The 17,187-nt window shown below is 44.0% G+C and overlaps 1 protein-coding gene across 2 annotated transcripts; it reads right to left on the minus strand.

Moving 5' to 3' along the window:
• Positions 1-3,521: 3,521 nt before the first annotated feature.
• Positions 3,522-9,484, minus strand: tnfrsf9a (tumor necrosis factor receptor superfamily, member 9a). 2 transcript variants are annotated; one of them, XM_084436457.1, is made up of 9 exons: positions 9,451-9,484; positions 9,220-9,256; positions 7,770-7,954; positions 6,985-7,104; positions 6,685-6,822; positions 6,468-6,540; positions 6,244-6,377; positions 5,992-6,126; positions 3,522-5,778 (listed from the first exon to the last, which is right to left on the minus strand). In XM_084436457.1, exons 3-9 carry the CDS (start codon positions 7,903-7,905, stop codon positions 5,639-5,641), a joined length of 876 nt encoding a protein of 291 aa, XP_084292583.1. In that variant the 5' UTR covers positions 7,906-7,954; positions 9,220-9,256; positions 9,451-9,484; the 3' UTR covers positions 3,522-5,638. The 2 variants fall into 2 exon arrangements, with proteins under 2 accessions (XP_084292583.1, XP_084292582.1); XM_084436456.1 differs by having other exon boundaries at positions 9,443-9,483.
• Between the last annotated feature and the right edge of the window lie 7,703 nt (positions 9,485-17,187).

A 17,187-nucleotide genomic window follows, 5' to 3' on the forward strand; every position in this document is an offset into this window, starting at 1 on the left:
AAATACCCCTGCCTTCCAATTCATTTGGACTCATTTCACCAAAAAGCGTGAAAATGCAAATGACTTCACACCACCACCCCCATCCAGCTCTCACACATCCCTCCCATCAGCGCTAGCCTGCCTGACTCCGCCCCTCCCATCAGCGCTAGCCTGCCTGACTCCGCCCCTCCCATCAGCACTAGCCTGCCTGACTCCGCCCCTCCCATCAGCGCTAGCCTGCCTGACTCCGCCCCTCCCGTCAGCGCTAGCCTGCCTGACTCCGCCCCTCCCATCAGCGCTAGCCTGCCTGACTCCGCCCCTCCTCCCACAGGTGTGGCGCTTAGGTCTGAGGGGGCGTGTCTGGGTCGCTGCAGCAGGATGAGGAGCTGGCCTGCAGGAGCAGGAGGAGGAGGAGGAGAGACTGCTGGGGAGGGTGAGGGACACACACGCGCAAACACACACACACACACACACACACTACTGGCTCTACCATGCCAGCACACCAGGGATGAGTGTGGAACGTCGATTCGTCTCAGGAGGTTAGAGGATGTTAGATTAGCCCTGGGCCGCCCCGCTTACCTCACCTGTGTGTGACTGAGGCTGCGGAACCTCTTGCTTTTCATTTCGGCTGCCATGTCTGGTGAGAGCAGCTGGTCAAGGTCAAGGTCAACTTTATTTATAAAGCACGTTTAAAATCAACCAAAGTTGCACCAAAGTGCTGTACAATATATAAAATAAACTAAAACAGAAAACAGAATAAAGTGCACATAATCACAGAATAATAAAAGGACAGGACACAAAACAGGACAAGGCTGGATGAAGATGAAGGCTATCAGGCTATCAGTGTCTAATGTGTGGAGGGAGGCTGTTCCAGATCTTTGCGGGAGACATTCACGTGAGGCCCATTTCACCAGGTCAGAGCCGTCTCACGAGAGGCGTGTTTCAGGCGTGGCTGGAGCCTCGTGGAGGAGGCGGCGAGTCATCTCTAGAGTTTCGCCGTGGAGTCTTATTTCCACACAAGGTGTAAAAACAGCGTGAAAATATCTACTGATGGTCATACTGACGTCATGCCAGCATCATTATATGACTGACATCTTTCACTATGGTTTTAATGTCTAGGCTACAGGTATTATCTGAATATGTCACAGGCATGGAAATAAGGTATTCTCCCATGAAGATAAGATGACAAATAACTTCCATGAACAGGTGAGGTCGTGCCCCATAAAGATTAGATAACAGATAACTTCTGCTCTCTCCTTACAAATAAAAAGCTCAAACAGGATAAACCAGTTCCACTAGCAATCCAACAATGGAGCGCAGAGTCTGACTCAGATTCTCCAGGACTGCTTTGAATCCACCACTGACAGATGTTCCAAGACACAGCTGAGGACAACATCAATGAACTCACAGACTCTGTCACCGGCTACACATGTACAACAATCAATCTACGGACATTCACAAATCAGAAGCCCTGGGTTACTGGTGAGGTCCGTACTAAATTAAGAGCATCGATAGCTGCCTATAATTCAGGGGCCAACTAGCTACAGTATAGCAGAGGTCTTTACAGACACATTCAATCTCTTTATAAGCCGGTCTGTGATCCCCACATGCTTCAAGAGGTGCACCGTCATTCCAGTGCCCAAGAAAACGGCACCTTGTTGCTCTGACATCCACTGTTCTGAAGTGCCTCTCCCAGCTGGATAAGGGGAATGCCTACGTGAGAATGCTGTTCATCGTAGCTAGAGGGTGTCTGACTGTGTAGTGTACAGCTAGGGGGTGTCTGACTGTGTAGTGTGCAGCTAGAGGGTGTCTGACTGTGTAGTGTACAGCTAGAGGGTGTCTGACTGTGTAGTGTGCAGCTATGGGGTGTCTGACTGTGTAGTGTGCAGCTAGAGGGTGTCTGACTGTGTAGTGTGCAGCTAGAGGGTGTCTGACTGTGTAGTGTGCAGCTATGGGGTGTCTGACTGTTAGTGTACAGCTAGAGGGTGTCTGACTGTGTAGTGTACAGCTAGGGAGTGTCCCTGGCTGCTGTACTGTAATTAAGGGTGTACTGTACACACTACAGTGTGTAGTAGACGGTTGGCGCTCCTACAGTAACCTAGTGAAGGCCGATCTGAAGGAGTTGGATCGGAGCAGACCTCAGTGTTGTTAAGAAAGGGTTGATTTTCAATCAGGACACATTTTTATTGCTTATTTTGGGGGAATTTAAGTACTTGTTTGGGAAATATGATAAACCCCCAAGTTCATTCATTCATTCAGCGTATAGGGATGGAGTAGGGTAGAGGGATGTTTAACAGGAGAGAGACTGGTAGAGGGATGTTTAACAGGAGAGAGACTGGTAGAGGATGTTTAACAGGAGAGAGACTGGTAGAGGGATGTTTAACAGGAGAGAGACTGGTAGAGGATGTTTAACAGGAGAGACTGGTAGAGGGATGTTTAACAGGAGAGACTGGTAGAGGATGTTTAACAGGAGAGAGACTGGTAGAGGGATGTTTAACAGGAGAGAGACTGGTAGAGGGATGTTTAACAGGAGAGAAACTGGGGGTAGAGGGATGTTACACATCATATGATTTCTCTGAAATGAAGTGGCTGGGAATACTGGGAAATGACCAGAGAAGTGCTTATTTACCTAACAGCCCAAGGGGTTATTCACTGTACTCTAGCGGGCCTCTGATCTGTAGTGTTTACAGTTCAGCATATCTGTTCTCACAAAACAGGAACGTGCGTCACTAGTAATCTACAACTTGGATGAAGTAAACAGTCCTTAATTCCCCACCACCAGCTGTTATTTGAGTCAAAATACTTGGGTGCTTTTATTTTGATTGAAATGTATCATCTCATTCTGCATGACTAATGTGTAAGCACACATACAGTATACTAGTTTGTGATATACAGTATTGTTAGATATTTAGTATAATTTCAGAGTTCATTTAACTGGATAACATTTATTTGGTATTGAATAGTATTGATCACATGACTGCTGTAATGCACCCGTTTTTTGTCATTGTTCTCCAAAGATGTTTTTTTTTACAGTTATATATCAAGGCCTAGGGTCACACAATTCTACTTTCCGTTTTGGTCGTATATTCAGGTGTTTCACTGGTGTTGTACAGTACAGTGTGAAACCACCTTATTAACCTTGACTTCTGCCCCTAATGACTCATAAGGGATTACCTTACCTTTAAAGTGATGACTAACTCTAGTAGAGCTTAGGACTCTCCAGCTGTCTGAGGTTATTAATAGCTCTTCACAGTTGGTTGTCTTTTTCAATGTCTCTCATTTGACATTTAGAGGAATTCAGAAAAAACATAATGCAGTTGTACTGTAGCTGTAGTTGTGTTCATTTATAAATGTATCAAAACATGAAATAGCATATTGTTTAGTCAACATATTTTAATTTCAATTAAAATGAATATTGTGCTTTTTTTACCGAGATATAGTCACAGAGCAGCATTGAAAAATTAAACAGATTAAAATACAAAAAATAAGAAACAGTAGAACTACATGAGATATAATGTAGTTACATAAAACATGAAATAAGAGATGATACACAGTAAAAAAAACACAAAAACAGTCATTGTAAATGGAATTCAAATAAAATGACAATCCTATGAAGAAACAATTCAATAAAAGCAACAAGATCATAAAGAAAACAAATCGATAAAAAAGAAAATAATTTAGACCACTCTAAAGGCTTTACTAAAAAGACAAGTTTTTAATTTGGATTTTTTTTTAAAGAGACAAAGTGGCCGCAGACTACACCTGGGGGCAGACACAGTCCAGCAGCAGTAACAGTAAGCAAAGTTAGCGTGCAAAGGAATTACTGGACATTCAGATGAAGTGCACCATATCATCCATCACAATGACTCGTCATTCACAGAGAGAGAGGCCTGTATGACTGTATGTCATATGACTCACATCAGCATGCTGTGACACATTCACACTACTGTAGCCTACGGTACTACTACGTGTGGGCTAACATTTCCATTCTGTGCCCTCAGCACAGGCTTGAGATCAGCCCCCTGAATGGGAGATGTTTCTGGGGTTCAGACGAGTGCAGTGTCTGTGGAAGTGGAACTACTGATAAGGCTGTTTCCATATGGAACACTGCCAAATGCTATGCGTGTGAGCGTACGTGTGTGTGCGTGCGTACATAGGTGCCAACCTGACAGAGTCAATGAATGGAGTGCATATGTTTATTACTATTATTATTTGATTACATGCCACATCATGTCATTCATGCTCTTTGGTCTGATGACACATCCATATTCACACACCTCCACAAGCAGCCCTGCAGGATTCACACATAGTGCTGATGTTTGCTTAACCAGAGACATGCAAGGAAAACAGTGCTCTTGATATCAGACAACAGCCTCCTGACATTTACTTTGGCTCGTTACCAAACAGCCTGTTTACTCTTCTCATGCCCTGAAAGAGGTGTGCCTGGCGGGGAATCCCCTTCATGAGAGAATCCCCACCAGGAGTTTCCTGATTCATCTCTTCCTGATAATGCAAAGCATTATGGGGAGCAATCCGGATCACCCTGACGCCAGAGGACCCCACAAACCAGTCAATAACGTCTCTGTCCTGGTCCCAAACTATCTCTCTGTCCTGGTCCCAAACTATCTCTCTGTCCTTGTCCCAAACTCTCTATCTGTCCTGTTCCCAAACTCTCTGACCTGGACCCAAAGTCTTTCTCCATGTCATGTCCAGCAATGCACCTTGGAACTTCCTGTGCAATGACACGCTATAACAATCAGTGTTTCAATTTTAGAGGCTATAGGTCTCTTATGGCATGTCCAACAAGGCAGTTTGAAACTTCCTCTGCAATCATACATTTATAGCCCTCAAATTCGCTTTCCACGCACTATAAACGGCGCGATAAGAGCTTTTACAGGAAAGGGCAGAGCTGATTATGACGTAGGCAACAGGGGCAAAAACACACACACACACACACACACACACACACTATTGAAAGAGCTGGGCTTGGGTTTTTATACTCCCACCTCCAAGGTACTGTACAGAGCCTGGCTCAGATCACAACCTCCCTCTCACATCACAACCACAACGTCAGAGCAGTTTATAGCCACGGAATGAGGACATCGTGTGAACCTCTTAGTCACACACTAAGGCCATATGCCATATCTATATGTCGATCTGAATGGCAGATATGACATCAGGAGATGGCGTGGTTAGGGTATGTAAATATTGGCGCTGGCCATCCTACACCAGTCCCTTGATGTTTGACATGCTGATGAGATAGTTCAGGGCAGACAGGCGTGTTCTTCCCCTTCAGAATTTCCCCTCCTCTGCATGATGTCGTTTCCAATCTTCTGGCTGACATACATCTTACTTATGAACATTCATAAAAAGTGATGTGTGAGCCTTGCCTATCTACGTATATCCGCCACCTCAGGAGTTTTGAAAAGGTATGCTGCCAGACGAACGAAGAGGTGTTGACAAAGTAGGAAGTAGTAAAGCATAGACAGAACTATGAGGACGGTGCCAGAGGGACAGCCTTGGTGAGGCGGATCAGAGCTAGAATACTCAGAGCTCCCACAGGAGGCGCGCCGTGAGAGAATAGCGTGACCAGAACCGGCGTCCACCCAGTCACTGCCCATCCACACGGGGACGTGGAGCTGTCCCTCTCTGGTCCGGTTCACACGATGAGCGGGGCTTGGGACTCCTGGGAGGCCAGGGTCTCTGAGCTGCTGCCCTGCTCCTGCTCGGGCTCGTGGAAGCTGACCAGAGACCGGGGATTGTCTGAGGGCTCGTCTGAGGACTCGTCTGAGGGCTCGTCTGAGAGGTGGAGGGGGGGACAGTCAAAACAGGACACTCAGGTGTCATATCCAGGAACACTGTTTGAAATGTCAAACTACTACAGTTTGATGGAATGCAATATATCTGAGAAAGAACCCCCCACACCCCACCCAAAAAAATAAAATAATACAGTTCGAATTACAGTACATGGTTAGGAGGAACTCTGGGCCTTAGCGATGAGGAACTGGTTACCTGGAGTTGCAGTTCGAATTATTGTTTTCTTTTTCTTTTTCACTATTTTGTTTAAGATGATGCTGATGACGGTGAGAAGAAACACGGCAACGAGGAGCAAAGTGGCGACAGCGACGACCAAACCCGCTGTGCTCTCTGGAAAAAGACAGGGAGAGGGGGACAAAGTTGCTTGTACAGTACGTATGCAAATTAGATCTTTCTCCTGGTCAGGAGGAGGAGTTCTACCTTGAGGGAGAATGGAATTGAATTTACCTCCTCCTCCAACTCCAGGCTCGGTCTTTTTCGAAGTCAACACGACCACAGCGGGGGTTGAGTTTCTACTGCTGCTGCACTCGTGGTCCCTGGATGCGTTTCCATTGCGCACGATGTGTTCTGGATGGGGGCAGCTGGAACAGAGAAAGGAATACCAATGTATCATTTTACTCCAGTTTCTAATATTTACTAGTTACTTTAATTTTACAACAAATTATGCTGACCTGGTTCTCCAAGGTTTGCACTTCTGATGGATTTGGTCGTTGAAGGTCTCTGAGGGACACTGTTGGCAAGACCCTGCGTAGATAAACATCAAGTACTAGTATTAATACTAGCAAGTACTAATTACTAAAACTGGTGGAACCACTGATCATTTCCCACGTGTTGTAGAGTTGGCTACACTCGTCTGCTGATCGTGGATGTTTGAATCGTGGGTCTTACGTTCATCCGTGGGCTCTTCACCCTTCCCGCATTCCTTGACACAGAAGGTGCAGCGTCCATCACCACATCTGTACCCTCCTATGCATGTGCACTCTGTGTCCTTGGTGCTTGTACAGGCCTTCTTCATGGTTTGGGAACCTGCTCACGCGCACACACACACACACAATATTTACAGTGTGAACGTGCATAAGTCATGGCAATCTGAGTGAAAGAATGCACTCCATGGTAGAATCTGAGACAAGCCTAGGGTGCATACTGTACACTACAGGTCCAGAGAAAGCAGAGGAGGTGTTGCCGTACCTACACACTGATTGCATGGTTGACACGAGAACTCCGCAGGGTGCTCTGTAAAGGTGTCGTCCTCACACGGAGTACACAACGCTTTGGGATCTTCTCCACATTTGTACACTAAGCGGTTTCCTGCATGTATATACGGACACACAGAAACATACATGTACATACAGATACAGAAACATACATGTACATAAAGACACAGAGAGGGGGGAGGGGGGCAGAGAGAATACATATTGTGTAATTGTCGTAAGCCACCCCCCAAAAAAAACCACCTCAGTCTGTTAAACAGTCTTCCATTACCCAGAAATAATCTGGACTTGAGGACCAAACGAGTCTGCTGTCGGTGCTGTGGGCACTTGACCACAACTGAACGAGTAGACACGCTGAACAATAAGATCAGTAGAAATAGTGGGCGGAGTCTGGAGTCCCCTCCACATTTATTAGACATCTCCAGCAGCGCCTCATCCTGACTGCAGCTCTATGATGTGATATTGGCACAAACCGCAGAAACAGATCTGGGTCACTGGGTTAAAACGACCAAAGAGGAAATGGAACTCTTTGCCGCTGGAGATACAAATGATACAGTGATTATTCTTAGGAAAGAGCGCACTGAGCCTGAGTCAGCAGAATGTATAACCAACTAACCCTAACCCTCGATTTTGGTTGTAGCCCCATTGTGAACTCTAAATCCAAGCCCTGTTGTAAGGAGCAATAGTTTAACTAGATCTGCTTTAGAGGGATCCCTGGTGACGCACTACTACTGTAGAGAAGCGTTGTGTTGAGAGACTTACCAGGGTGACACGCCTCACAGCACACGTCTCTGGAACGAAAGGCTGTCCACGAACGACAGCCTATCTCCGTCTCATCAGCCCTGCTAAGACCAGGGGAGAGCAGAGAGAGACAGCACCCCAGGAGGATCAGAACCATGGTCTCGTCTCACAGTCCTCTGGGCCCCAGACGGATCAGGACCAGCACCCTAAACACAAAGATAGAAACTGGACATTTAGGATTTATACCCTTAGAGATCTGCCCCCGAAAAAAAGCAAAAATCTCTTCCATAAATACACAGACCTCAGTCCAATACCATTTTCAAATACTGTCCAATACTTGGAGTGCACTTCATTTATCTTTTTTTTTCACCCTTAATTTTGTTCATTATTGAAAATGAAAAGCTCTGAGAACAATTTTGCCAAAGTATCAAATTAGCAAATATTTACAATCCACAAAAAACAGTAATATAAGCAATAACACAACATTAAATAAAATACAGTATATTAACATCAAAACCATCCAAATGTTTGTGTATATGTAGCTTTGCGTCGTCGTATATTATTTTTTATGTCAACTTTTTTCGATTGCCAATTTGTGGTCACTGACCTGTACTTTGTTAGGATCTTGTCTCTGCTTTCTATCTCTGAGAGTTGAGCGATATTCTATCAATTCCTAGTCTTTTTTTAGGGCCAGATACCATTCTAATCTACTTTGGCTTTTAGTTTCTTCTTTCCAATGTTCCAAATACTGTAGGTTTCTTTACTCTGACCAGTCTCATTGCTTTCCAAACACCAATCAGTGTGTCTGAGAGAGGGCAGTTCAGCACCAACTGACACACTCTTTTGGGCTCAGTTCTTGGGTTTGGAGGGCTTTGGAATGGTGTCTAGGGGGTTGGATTTAAGGTGGTTACAACATTTCAGTGCTCTCTTTTGAATATTAATTGTCAGTGGGTATCTATCTATCTGCCTAATTTGTTGGTGTTTTTCTACAGTATATGTGTAAAATGTATCTATATGTATGTATGTAAAGATTGTGTTGAATGTTTGTCCCAGCAGGTATACTGTAGGATGACTGAGTGGAATTCATTCTTCACTACAGCGCAATGGGCTGTACATTTTTAAAGACAGATTTGAATTGAGAATTTGGAAATTCTAAAATGTTCTCTTAATTAGCTGCAACAGACAAAGACAAGGGCAGACTGCAGCGCATCATCCACTCCCCTGAGAGGGTGATCGGCTGTAGACTGCCATCCCTACAGACTCATTAACAAGGCTTGTGCCCCCCCCACGACAACCCCCCTCCCACAAACTCGATACCCCCTGCACCAGTTGCACACAACCTCTGATTGTTCCACATACCTTAACGGTACACACATTGCACACACTGTATAAAACATCGCTCATCTATCACACTACACTCTGCACACACTCTTATGAATCAATTAATTATTCAATTAATCAGTTATCTTACCCAGTGCAATTGCTCAGTCCTCTCAGTTATCAGCCAACTGTAACAAATCAAATGCACCTCAATTACTTTCAAAGTCCTTGTTCTCTCTCTTTCTGTCTTTCTCTCAGGTACACACACACACACACACACACAATTAATTATATCACTCCATGTACACTACCTGTACCACAAAGCTATCTCTTGAACATATATTAAGTAAGTATTTAAAAATATATATCAATACCGTCACACAATGAGACTCCCTTCCCCTCGCTCATAGTCAGCTCACAACTATGCAGGTATGACTGACAGTGATGTCTTATGTAGTAGGCTACAGCATCTGAAGGGGGCGTGTTTTAGTTTCGTAGCACTGGATACGCTAGCCTAGCCTACTTGAATCTTGAGTTCAGAAAATACCAACACAAAATATAGCAATTTATGAAATAACGTTACTTTGCCTAGTAGTCTATAGTCGCGCGGGACAAGGAAATACATTTTGACTGCCATTTTAATACAGTAGCATATCGATATGTGACAAATAAAGATCCGAATCTGACATTGCTTGGCTAATTGGCTTCATTTCATTTTTAACAGTTTCTAGGCTGGACTAGGCTACTGCACTTCTCATCGGGATCCCGAGGCTCCATAAGCTCCAGCCTACATTCAGAACTGCGCTGCTAGGATCCCGATGAGAGTGCGGATATAGGCTATGAACACACTGGCTTCCCGTCTATTCTAGAATTGGCCAAGTTTGACCAAAAGCTTGGAGTGAGATTTATCCCCTTCCCGTAAATTTTATTCTCGGGCGAGTTGGCGACGGTGGTGTGGGGGGGGGGTGCTAACAGAGATTTTTGATTTCTCTGCGTGAGAATTGTGAAGTGTGGCGTGAGAAGAGGCTGAAATGCGCAACCCTTTTAAATCTCTCTACTCAGTGCATCCACGGCACTGCCCCCTGCCTACCTCAAGGAACTGTTCACCCCTCAAACCTTACGAAACCTTCGCTCTGGAAACAGCAGAGGCATCGAGCCTTCCACTGGAAAGTAGGCTATACGTTATACTGTATGATTTTTCTCCAGTTTCTCCAGACATTTAGGCTACATAATGTTTTGACAGATATTATGGCATTAGGCTATGCCATTTGGGAATTGTTAAGATTGTTTTCAGATTTGTTGAGTAGCCTACTTATTTAATAGGTCTTGGAGACAAGTCGATGATGGTGGATGCTTTGCTATGATTTTTCCTCTGCTGAAACATAAAATATCCGGCGATCATTACTATCTGTCTGTCTGTCTGTCTGCCTGTCTGTCTGTCTGTCTGTCTGTCTGTCTGTCTGTCTGTCTGTCTGTATCTAATCTGTCTATTTATCGCGCTCCAGGCGAAGAGGCTAAATCAGGTCATGTAGCCTACTACTGGTATCACTAAACTGATAAGTCACGATGGGATGACGGGCAGAGATGTGACACACACTCATGCCCATGTGCTTAGCAGCTGTTGCCCGTGTGCTTAGCAGCTGTTGCCCATGTGCTAAGCAGCTGTTGCTTTGTTCTACAGTAGCCTACTATACTATAGTCCTACAGTATCAGACTACTTAAATGGTTCACAGAAGAGGAAACCCCAGATGCCTCAGACAATTAACAGGGGGGGAAAACTGAAACGAAAAGCATCCCTTCACTTTGAAAGTACCCATGATTCCCCTCGGATGTATCACCAGAAACACAAAGCCCACCAGGAAAGTCCGACACTCATCTGGTTACCCATGTGATGAATGGTTGCATTGATCGCAGGAAGGGATCAGCGTCCTCCTCAGCGCATCCTTCTGGGAAAGAGGCACCTCACAAGTCCTTGACTCATCTGGTTACACTGGGAAAGAGGTAGCTATAAATACCAGGGAAGTCCTAGAACCATCTGATTACAATGGGGAAGAGGTAGGCTAGGTCTAAATATCGGGAAAGTCCTAATGGTGCGTTCGTTTATTACTGGGAGGTGGCAAATTGGTCACCTACCTGTGAATCCTCTGTATACAAAAAGTGGCGACTTGCTACCAGGAATGATTAAATAAAAGGCCGCATGAACTCGCACTTCCTCGTCGCAAAATCGGATATGTTTCTCAGCCCCCAGTTGCCGGCTGATGTCAATATCATATCATATCATCGTCATATCATTCGCTATAGCTCGAATGAACACAGGTCGGAGGTGGGTATTTTGCCACTTGCGACTTGCCACGTCCGACCACAAACGAATGCACCATAAGTCAGGGGTCAGCAACCTTTACAATCAAAAGAGACATTTTTGGCCCAAAAATAAATACAAAAACTGACTGGAGCCAAAACATATTTGATCCTCATAATGAAGGCGGTGTTTCCCCTGGATTTGTTTTCAGGCTTGGTGATATGCACCCAGGGAGGGGAGGGGGGTGTCTGGAGTCCCTTCCCCAGGGAATTTTGAGCGTCAAACCCGTCATTTCCTGCATTCTTGTGAATTTGTAGGCACCCATTTGTGCTGGATTAGCCTGTCTGCAGCTATCTAGCTAGTTAGCAAACTTGAATGCCAACGTGACCATTTATTTGAGTAATAAATAAGTGTTTAATAGTAATAATACATTTATTTTAATTTCCATATATTTTTTTTTTAACAAAGCCAGGGAGCTACTAGAGAGGGGCTTGTCGCAGGTTGCAGACCCCTGACTAGATTAATCTAGTGAACTGGTTGCATTGATTCTCACCATTCAGTGTCCTCCCCTCCTTGTAGGAAGGAAGTAAACAAATGAATGTGAAACACATGGATGTTAAACATCTTCACTGTTCATAGAAAGAAATCTGCTGAGCAACGGTGAGTGAGAAGGAAGGCATGAAGATGACTCAGCAAATGTCAACTAACCCGTTCCTGTGTACGATGAGCTCGCGTCTGTCTTGGTCATCTCCACACCCACACGCTCTATTATGTTAAAGGTTTCTCTGCTCTCGCTCTATTTCACACATCATCTTGCCCTTTTAGGTCATAATTATGTCAATACTTCATGCGTCATAAAGATCTCCCACACACAAACACCCACTACGATGTGTGGGTGTGGTAAAGTAGCCTACTAACACAGCACAAACACACACACACAAACATGTATCCTAGCCAAGTGCTTCTGTATAGCCATCATGATTACACTGGAGAAGATTATATGAGAAGTATAGTAAAGTGCTGATTTGTCAATGAGGGCTGTGTTGGTTTTCCTGACAGCTGCATAATCTTCAGTTTTAGGTTTGATATTTGCGTTAGATAAGTCATACTGAAACTACGTCGCCCCACATCTCCACAACTTTCCGGCAGGCGCCAGTCATAGTGGTCACCGTTAGTTTCCGTCTTTTACATATCTCTATTCTGATATTGATCTGTTGTAGCCTAACTGTTTCTTACTTTCTATCCTCTTCTACCATAAATTATCTGTCCTGTTTTATTTCCTTATTTTTAGCTACTATTTTAACAATGTTTTGATTTATTCTGTAAAGCACTGTATGCTGCTTGTATGAACAGTGTATATACTGCAAGTAACGTTGACTTTGAATCTGGAAGGGATGACTGCTGTGAACGCTTCTCAGGGTGGCATCTTCCTGGCCGTATCACAAACGCATCACTTCCTGCCGCAGCACACTTCCTCCCACACGTGAGAGTGGGAGCCCATGGTGAGACGCTCGGCGCTGCTGCAGCAGGGGCTCCGCCGGGCCATGGTGCGGGGGTCTGTCTGCGTATGTGTGAGTCTCATGCCGCCCACACGGAAAGTACAGCAGGGTTGGGGCCACAAAGTTCCACTCAGAAGTGCTTAGACTTATCTTAAATTCCACTCAGAGGTGCCTAGACCTATCTTACCATAAAAGAAGAGAACCATCAACCCTGAGAGAGAATCTGCTGTGATGTCTCAAAGCTTCAACGAACACTGTAGACATTACCCCAAGAACCAAACTATAAAAAAATGTGTTGATGGAATCTTTGTACATATATATGAAAAAATAGATATATTAATTAATTTATTAATTAATTAAAAAAAACATTTCAATGTACAATTTATTCCTCTTTTTGTAAAGAAACAGAATGAAGGAGAAAGCTTTGATTGCAAAGTGTTTATAATACTGGTTGCCCCATCACTCCGAGGCCCCTGCGGTCGATCGACGCGGTCACAGCTCTTCTCTGTCCTGGCCCTGCAGTGGTGGAATGAACTGCCCACTGAAGTCAGGACAGCAGAGTCGCTGCCCATCTTTCACCACAGGCTCAAAACTCACCTCTTCATGAAGTACTACAACAATCCTCCCTCCTAAGCACTTATTGTATTTTATTGTATTGTATTGTATTGCAGTGTACTTTAGATTGATATTCTTGCACTTTGCCTTCAGCACTAGATTATGCTCTTAGTCACTTGTTTTAGAGAGAAGATGCACTTGTGAGTTCTGGCAAGTAGTAATACATTGGCTTTTCCTACGTTAAATGCAACTATTGTTAGTCGCTTTGGATAAAAGCGTCTGCTAAATGACTAATGTAAAATGTAATGTAATAATAATAATAATACATTTTATTTGTAATGCACTTTACATTAACAAATCTCAAAGAGACCAAAACATGATAATAAAAACAGAGAAGCATAAAAAACAATAAAGCAAAAACAATAAAAACAGAAGTCAAAGAGTTAATCATAAGTCAGAAAAGGCTCTGCAAAAAAAGTAAAGTTTTAGTCCTTTTTTAAAAGCATCAACAGTCAGTGATGATCTCAGGTGGTCAGGGAGAGGTCCGGACAGAGACGTTGAGAAAGTGCTGAAAGTGAGTGTGCCGTTTCTCTCTGGTGGACAAAGCTGGTACAACACATTCTCAACCATTTCTGGGTCTCAAATAAACTACTCCACCTTCCAAATCAAATCAAACTTTATATGGAATGCGCTTTACAGAGAGCAATGGGGGATGGACATAGATCCTACCCCTACATTTTCCACAGAGAAGGAAAAAAAACTGTTGACCCAGGGACTGAAAAAGTGAGCTGTAAAAAATAATTCCCTGACGATTGAGCAAGCTCCTGGAAAATGTCTATTGGCTAAGAACATTTACAGAGCAATAAACGTGGGCTAAATACTTCATAGGAGAGACATGACTATCAGTAGAGTAGGCCATTATGTGTTAGCTATCCCTGCCTGTACAGTATATGTATGGATATTTACAGTAAGTTAATCATATAACAAAGCACAATAAGCACTTAGCAGACACGCTCATAAAGAATGTAGAGTAAACTAGGTATAGCTGCTAAGCAGAAGTGGGGAGACAAAAAAGCAGAGAGCCAAGAATAAAAAAAAATGGGGGGGGGCTTGATAGGGACAGCTGACGACACAGAGTGGGATGGAGCTGGACACGAGGATGGCAGAGGGTCAAAGTTCAACGGAGGCTCCATCACCACCACAAGCTCCTTGAGAGACCTAACAGACAACATTCATACGGTCTCCTGACTGAAGGCCCTGGAACACATGTAGCCTCCAGCATTCAACGGTGTTGATCACACAAGACAAGGTTACAGTGACCATTATAACATCTTCATACTCCACCTTAGTGGCTGATGACCTGAGTTTCCAGTATGACTGACAGACCCAGAACCAGCAGGACAACTGGTATCAGGGAGTAGGGCTGTTGGATGTTGCAGTGACTGTAAAAACACACATACACACACACACACACACACACACAGTGCCATACAGAATATCAGTCCATTAGAACATAGTCTCAGATGTCCTGTAAAGTGTTTCATGATCAACACTCAGACTGTTTTAGAGCTCATATTCTCTCACAGCCACTGTATCCTTCATCACAGTCTATAGAATGACCACCACTTTATAGAAACAGTCTGTCAGACATGTTATTATAATGTATGTCGGTGAGTGTGTTCACCTACCTCTCTCAGTGTTGGGCGGAGTGGTTTCGGCGTCAAAGGGTTTGGGAGCCACGTGGGGCCTGGTGTGGCTCACAATATGAACTGTTCACAATTGACATGGCTTCCTTTTCTGAACAGTTCCATTTATCTGTAGATAGCCCACTGTATTGCTAATCGTTGGTGGGACTTATATTATTATTATTATTATTATTATATTATTCTTCTGCCATGACCATTTAAATTCACCAAGCCAGTTGTGTTATAGAATTCTGCTACAAGTGTAGGATGCTCTGAACTTTCTTGGCCTTAGGCTATAAATCAGATAGACCATGTGAGGCGGGCCTCCCCTGGGGGGCCCCAAAGAAATTCAGGGGAGGCGTGGAGGGATGGTTAGAAAAAAAGAAGGAAAAACATGTTTTTTAATTTTTTTAAATGTCTATGGTTTTTATGAATGAAATGTGATTTTAAAGGTCAGAAGATTGAAATAAATAATGGGAGAGATGTATCCTAAATTTGTGGATAGTGCAGAGAGAGCCTCCCCCCGCAGGCATGAATGTATTGTGCGAAAACGTCCTAACGTTAACTAGCAACATGTGCCACCGAGCTAACTTAGCTGTGTAACGTTATGGGCTAGCTAACGCTGCCTTGCAAAATGGACAAATTTGGGGGGTTGGGGGGGCGCGGGTGTGTCACTGTTTTCAGAAGGGAGGCCCACATTGATGGAGTTTGGGAACCCATGAGATAGACTGATCTAAACCACTCAATGAAAGTCAAGCTTAGTCAAAGGTACAGTACACAGTTAGAATAAAGTTCAGATATGCTACTTTTCCTCCTCTGATGGTTCATAAATTCCAGTGTTGTTGAGTGAGATGTCTCTGATGGTGAGTGATCCAGCTGCAGTCTGCCTCTGAACTGCTCACCGTAGGAAGTATCCAGATATTTTCCTCTGAAGACCTGAAGTATCCTTAGACAGACAGATATATATATATAGATAATATATATAAGACCTATCTAACCGGTCGTGATTTCTTCGTTGCCCTCGGTGAATATAGCTCAGGAAAGATCCCCATGACCTGTGGGGTGTCCCAAGGATCGATCCTAGGACCTCTACTCTTCAGCCTGTAGATGCTGCCCCTTGGCAGTGTCATCAGGAGGCACAACATTAGCTACCATAGCTACGCAGATGATACCCAACTCTATATCTCTGTAACACCCAGTAACTACAGCTTGGTTGACTGCCTTGTCTAGTGTATTACGGATATAAATGTATGGATGTCACACAATTTCCTCCAACTAAACCAAGACAAAACAGAAGTACTGATCATTGGAGAAAAAGCTGAAAGAGAGAAACTATCTGCACACTTAAAAACTCTGGCAATTGACACCAATTGCCAGGCTAAAAACCTAGGTGTCATACTTGACTCGGATCTTAATTTCGAAAACCACATCAAGAATATTACAAAGACATCTTTTTACCACCTAAGGAACATTGCCAAGGTGCAACCCTTTCTCTCTCAGGCTGACACCGAAAGATTAATGCATGCTTTCATTACAAGCAGGCTGGACTACTGCAATGCTCTACTATCAGGCCTACCAAAGAAAGCAATCTCTAAGCTACAAATGATACAGAATGCTGCAGTACGAGTCCTCACTAAGACTAGACGAAGGGCACACATCACACCAGCCTTAAAATCACTACACTGGTTACCAGTCAGCTCTAGAATAGACTTTAAAATACTATTACTAGTCTATAAATCTCTCCACAGTCACTCACCAGAATATATTTCAGACATGCTTGTTAAGTACATGCCCAACAGACCACTCAGATCCTCAGGTACTGAACTTTTAACAGTTCCAAAAGCCAGGACCAAGAAACACGGAGGCGCAGCTTTTAGTTTCTATGCCCCCAACCTCTGGAACACCCTACCGGAGTGCCTAAGAAGGGCCGAAACAACGGAGGTCTTCAAGCGAGACCTCAAGACGTACCTTTTCGACCTAGCCTACAATCACTAGCTATGACCTAGAAACACAGAAAGGCAGCCTCAAACCTACCTGTGAATCCTCTGTATACATTGGTATTTATCCTGCTATGCACTGTA

Source organism: Borostomias antarcticus (genome assembly GCF_949987555.1).
Source record: "Borostomias antarcticus genome assembly, chromosome: 3".
NCBI lineage: Eukaryota > Metazoa > Chordata > Actinopteri > Stomiiformes > Stomiidae > Borostomias > Borostomias antarcticus.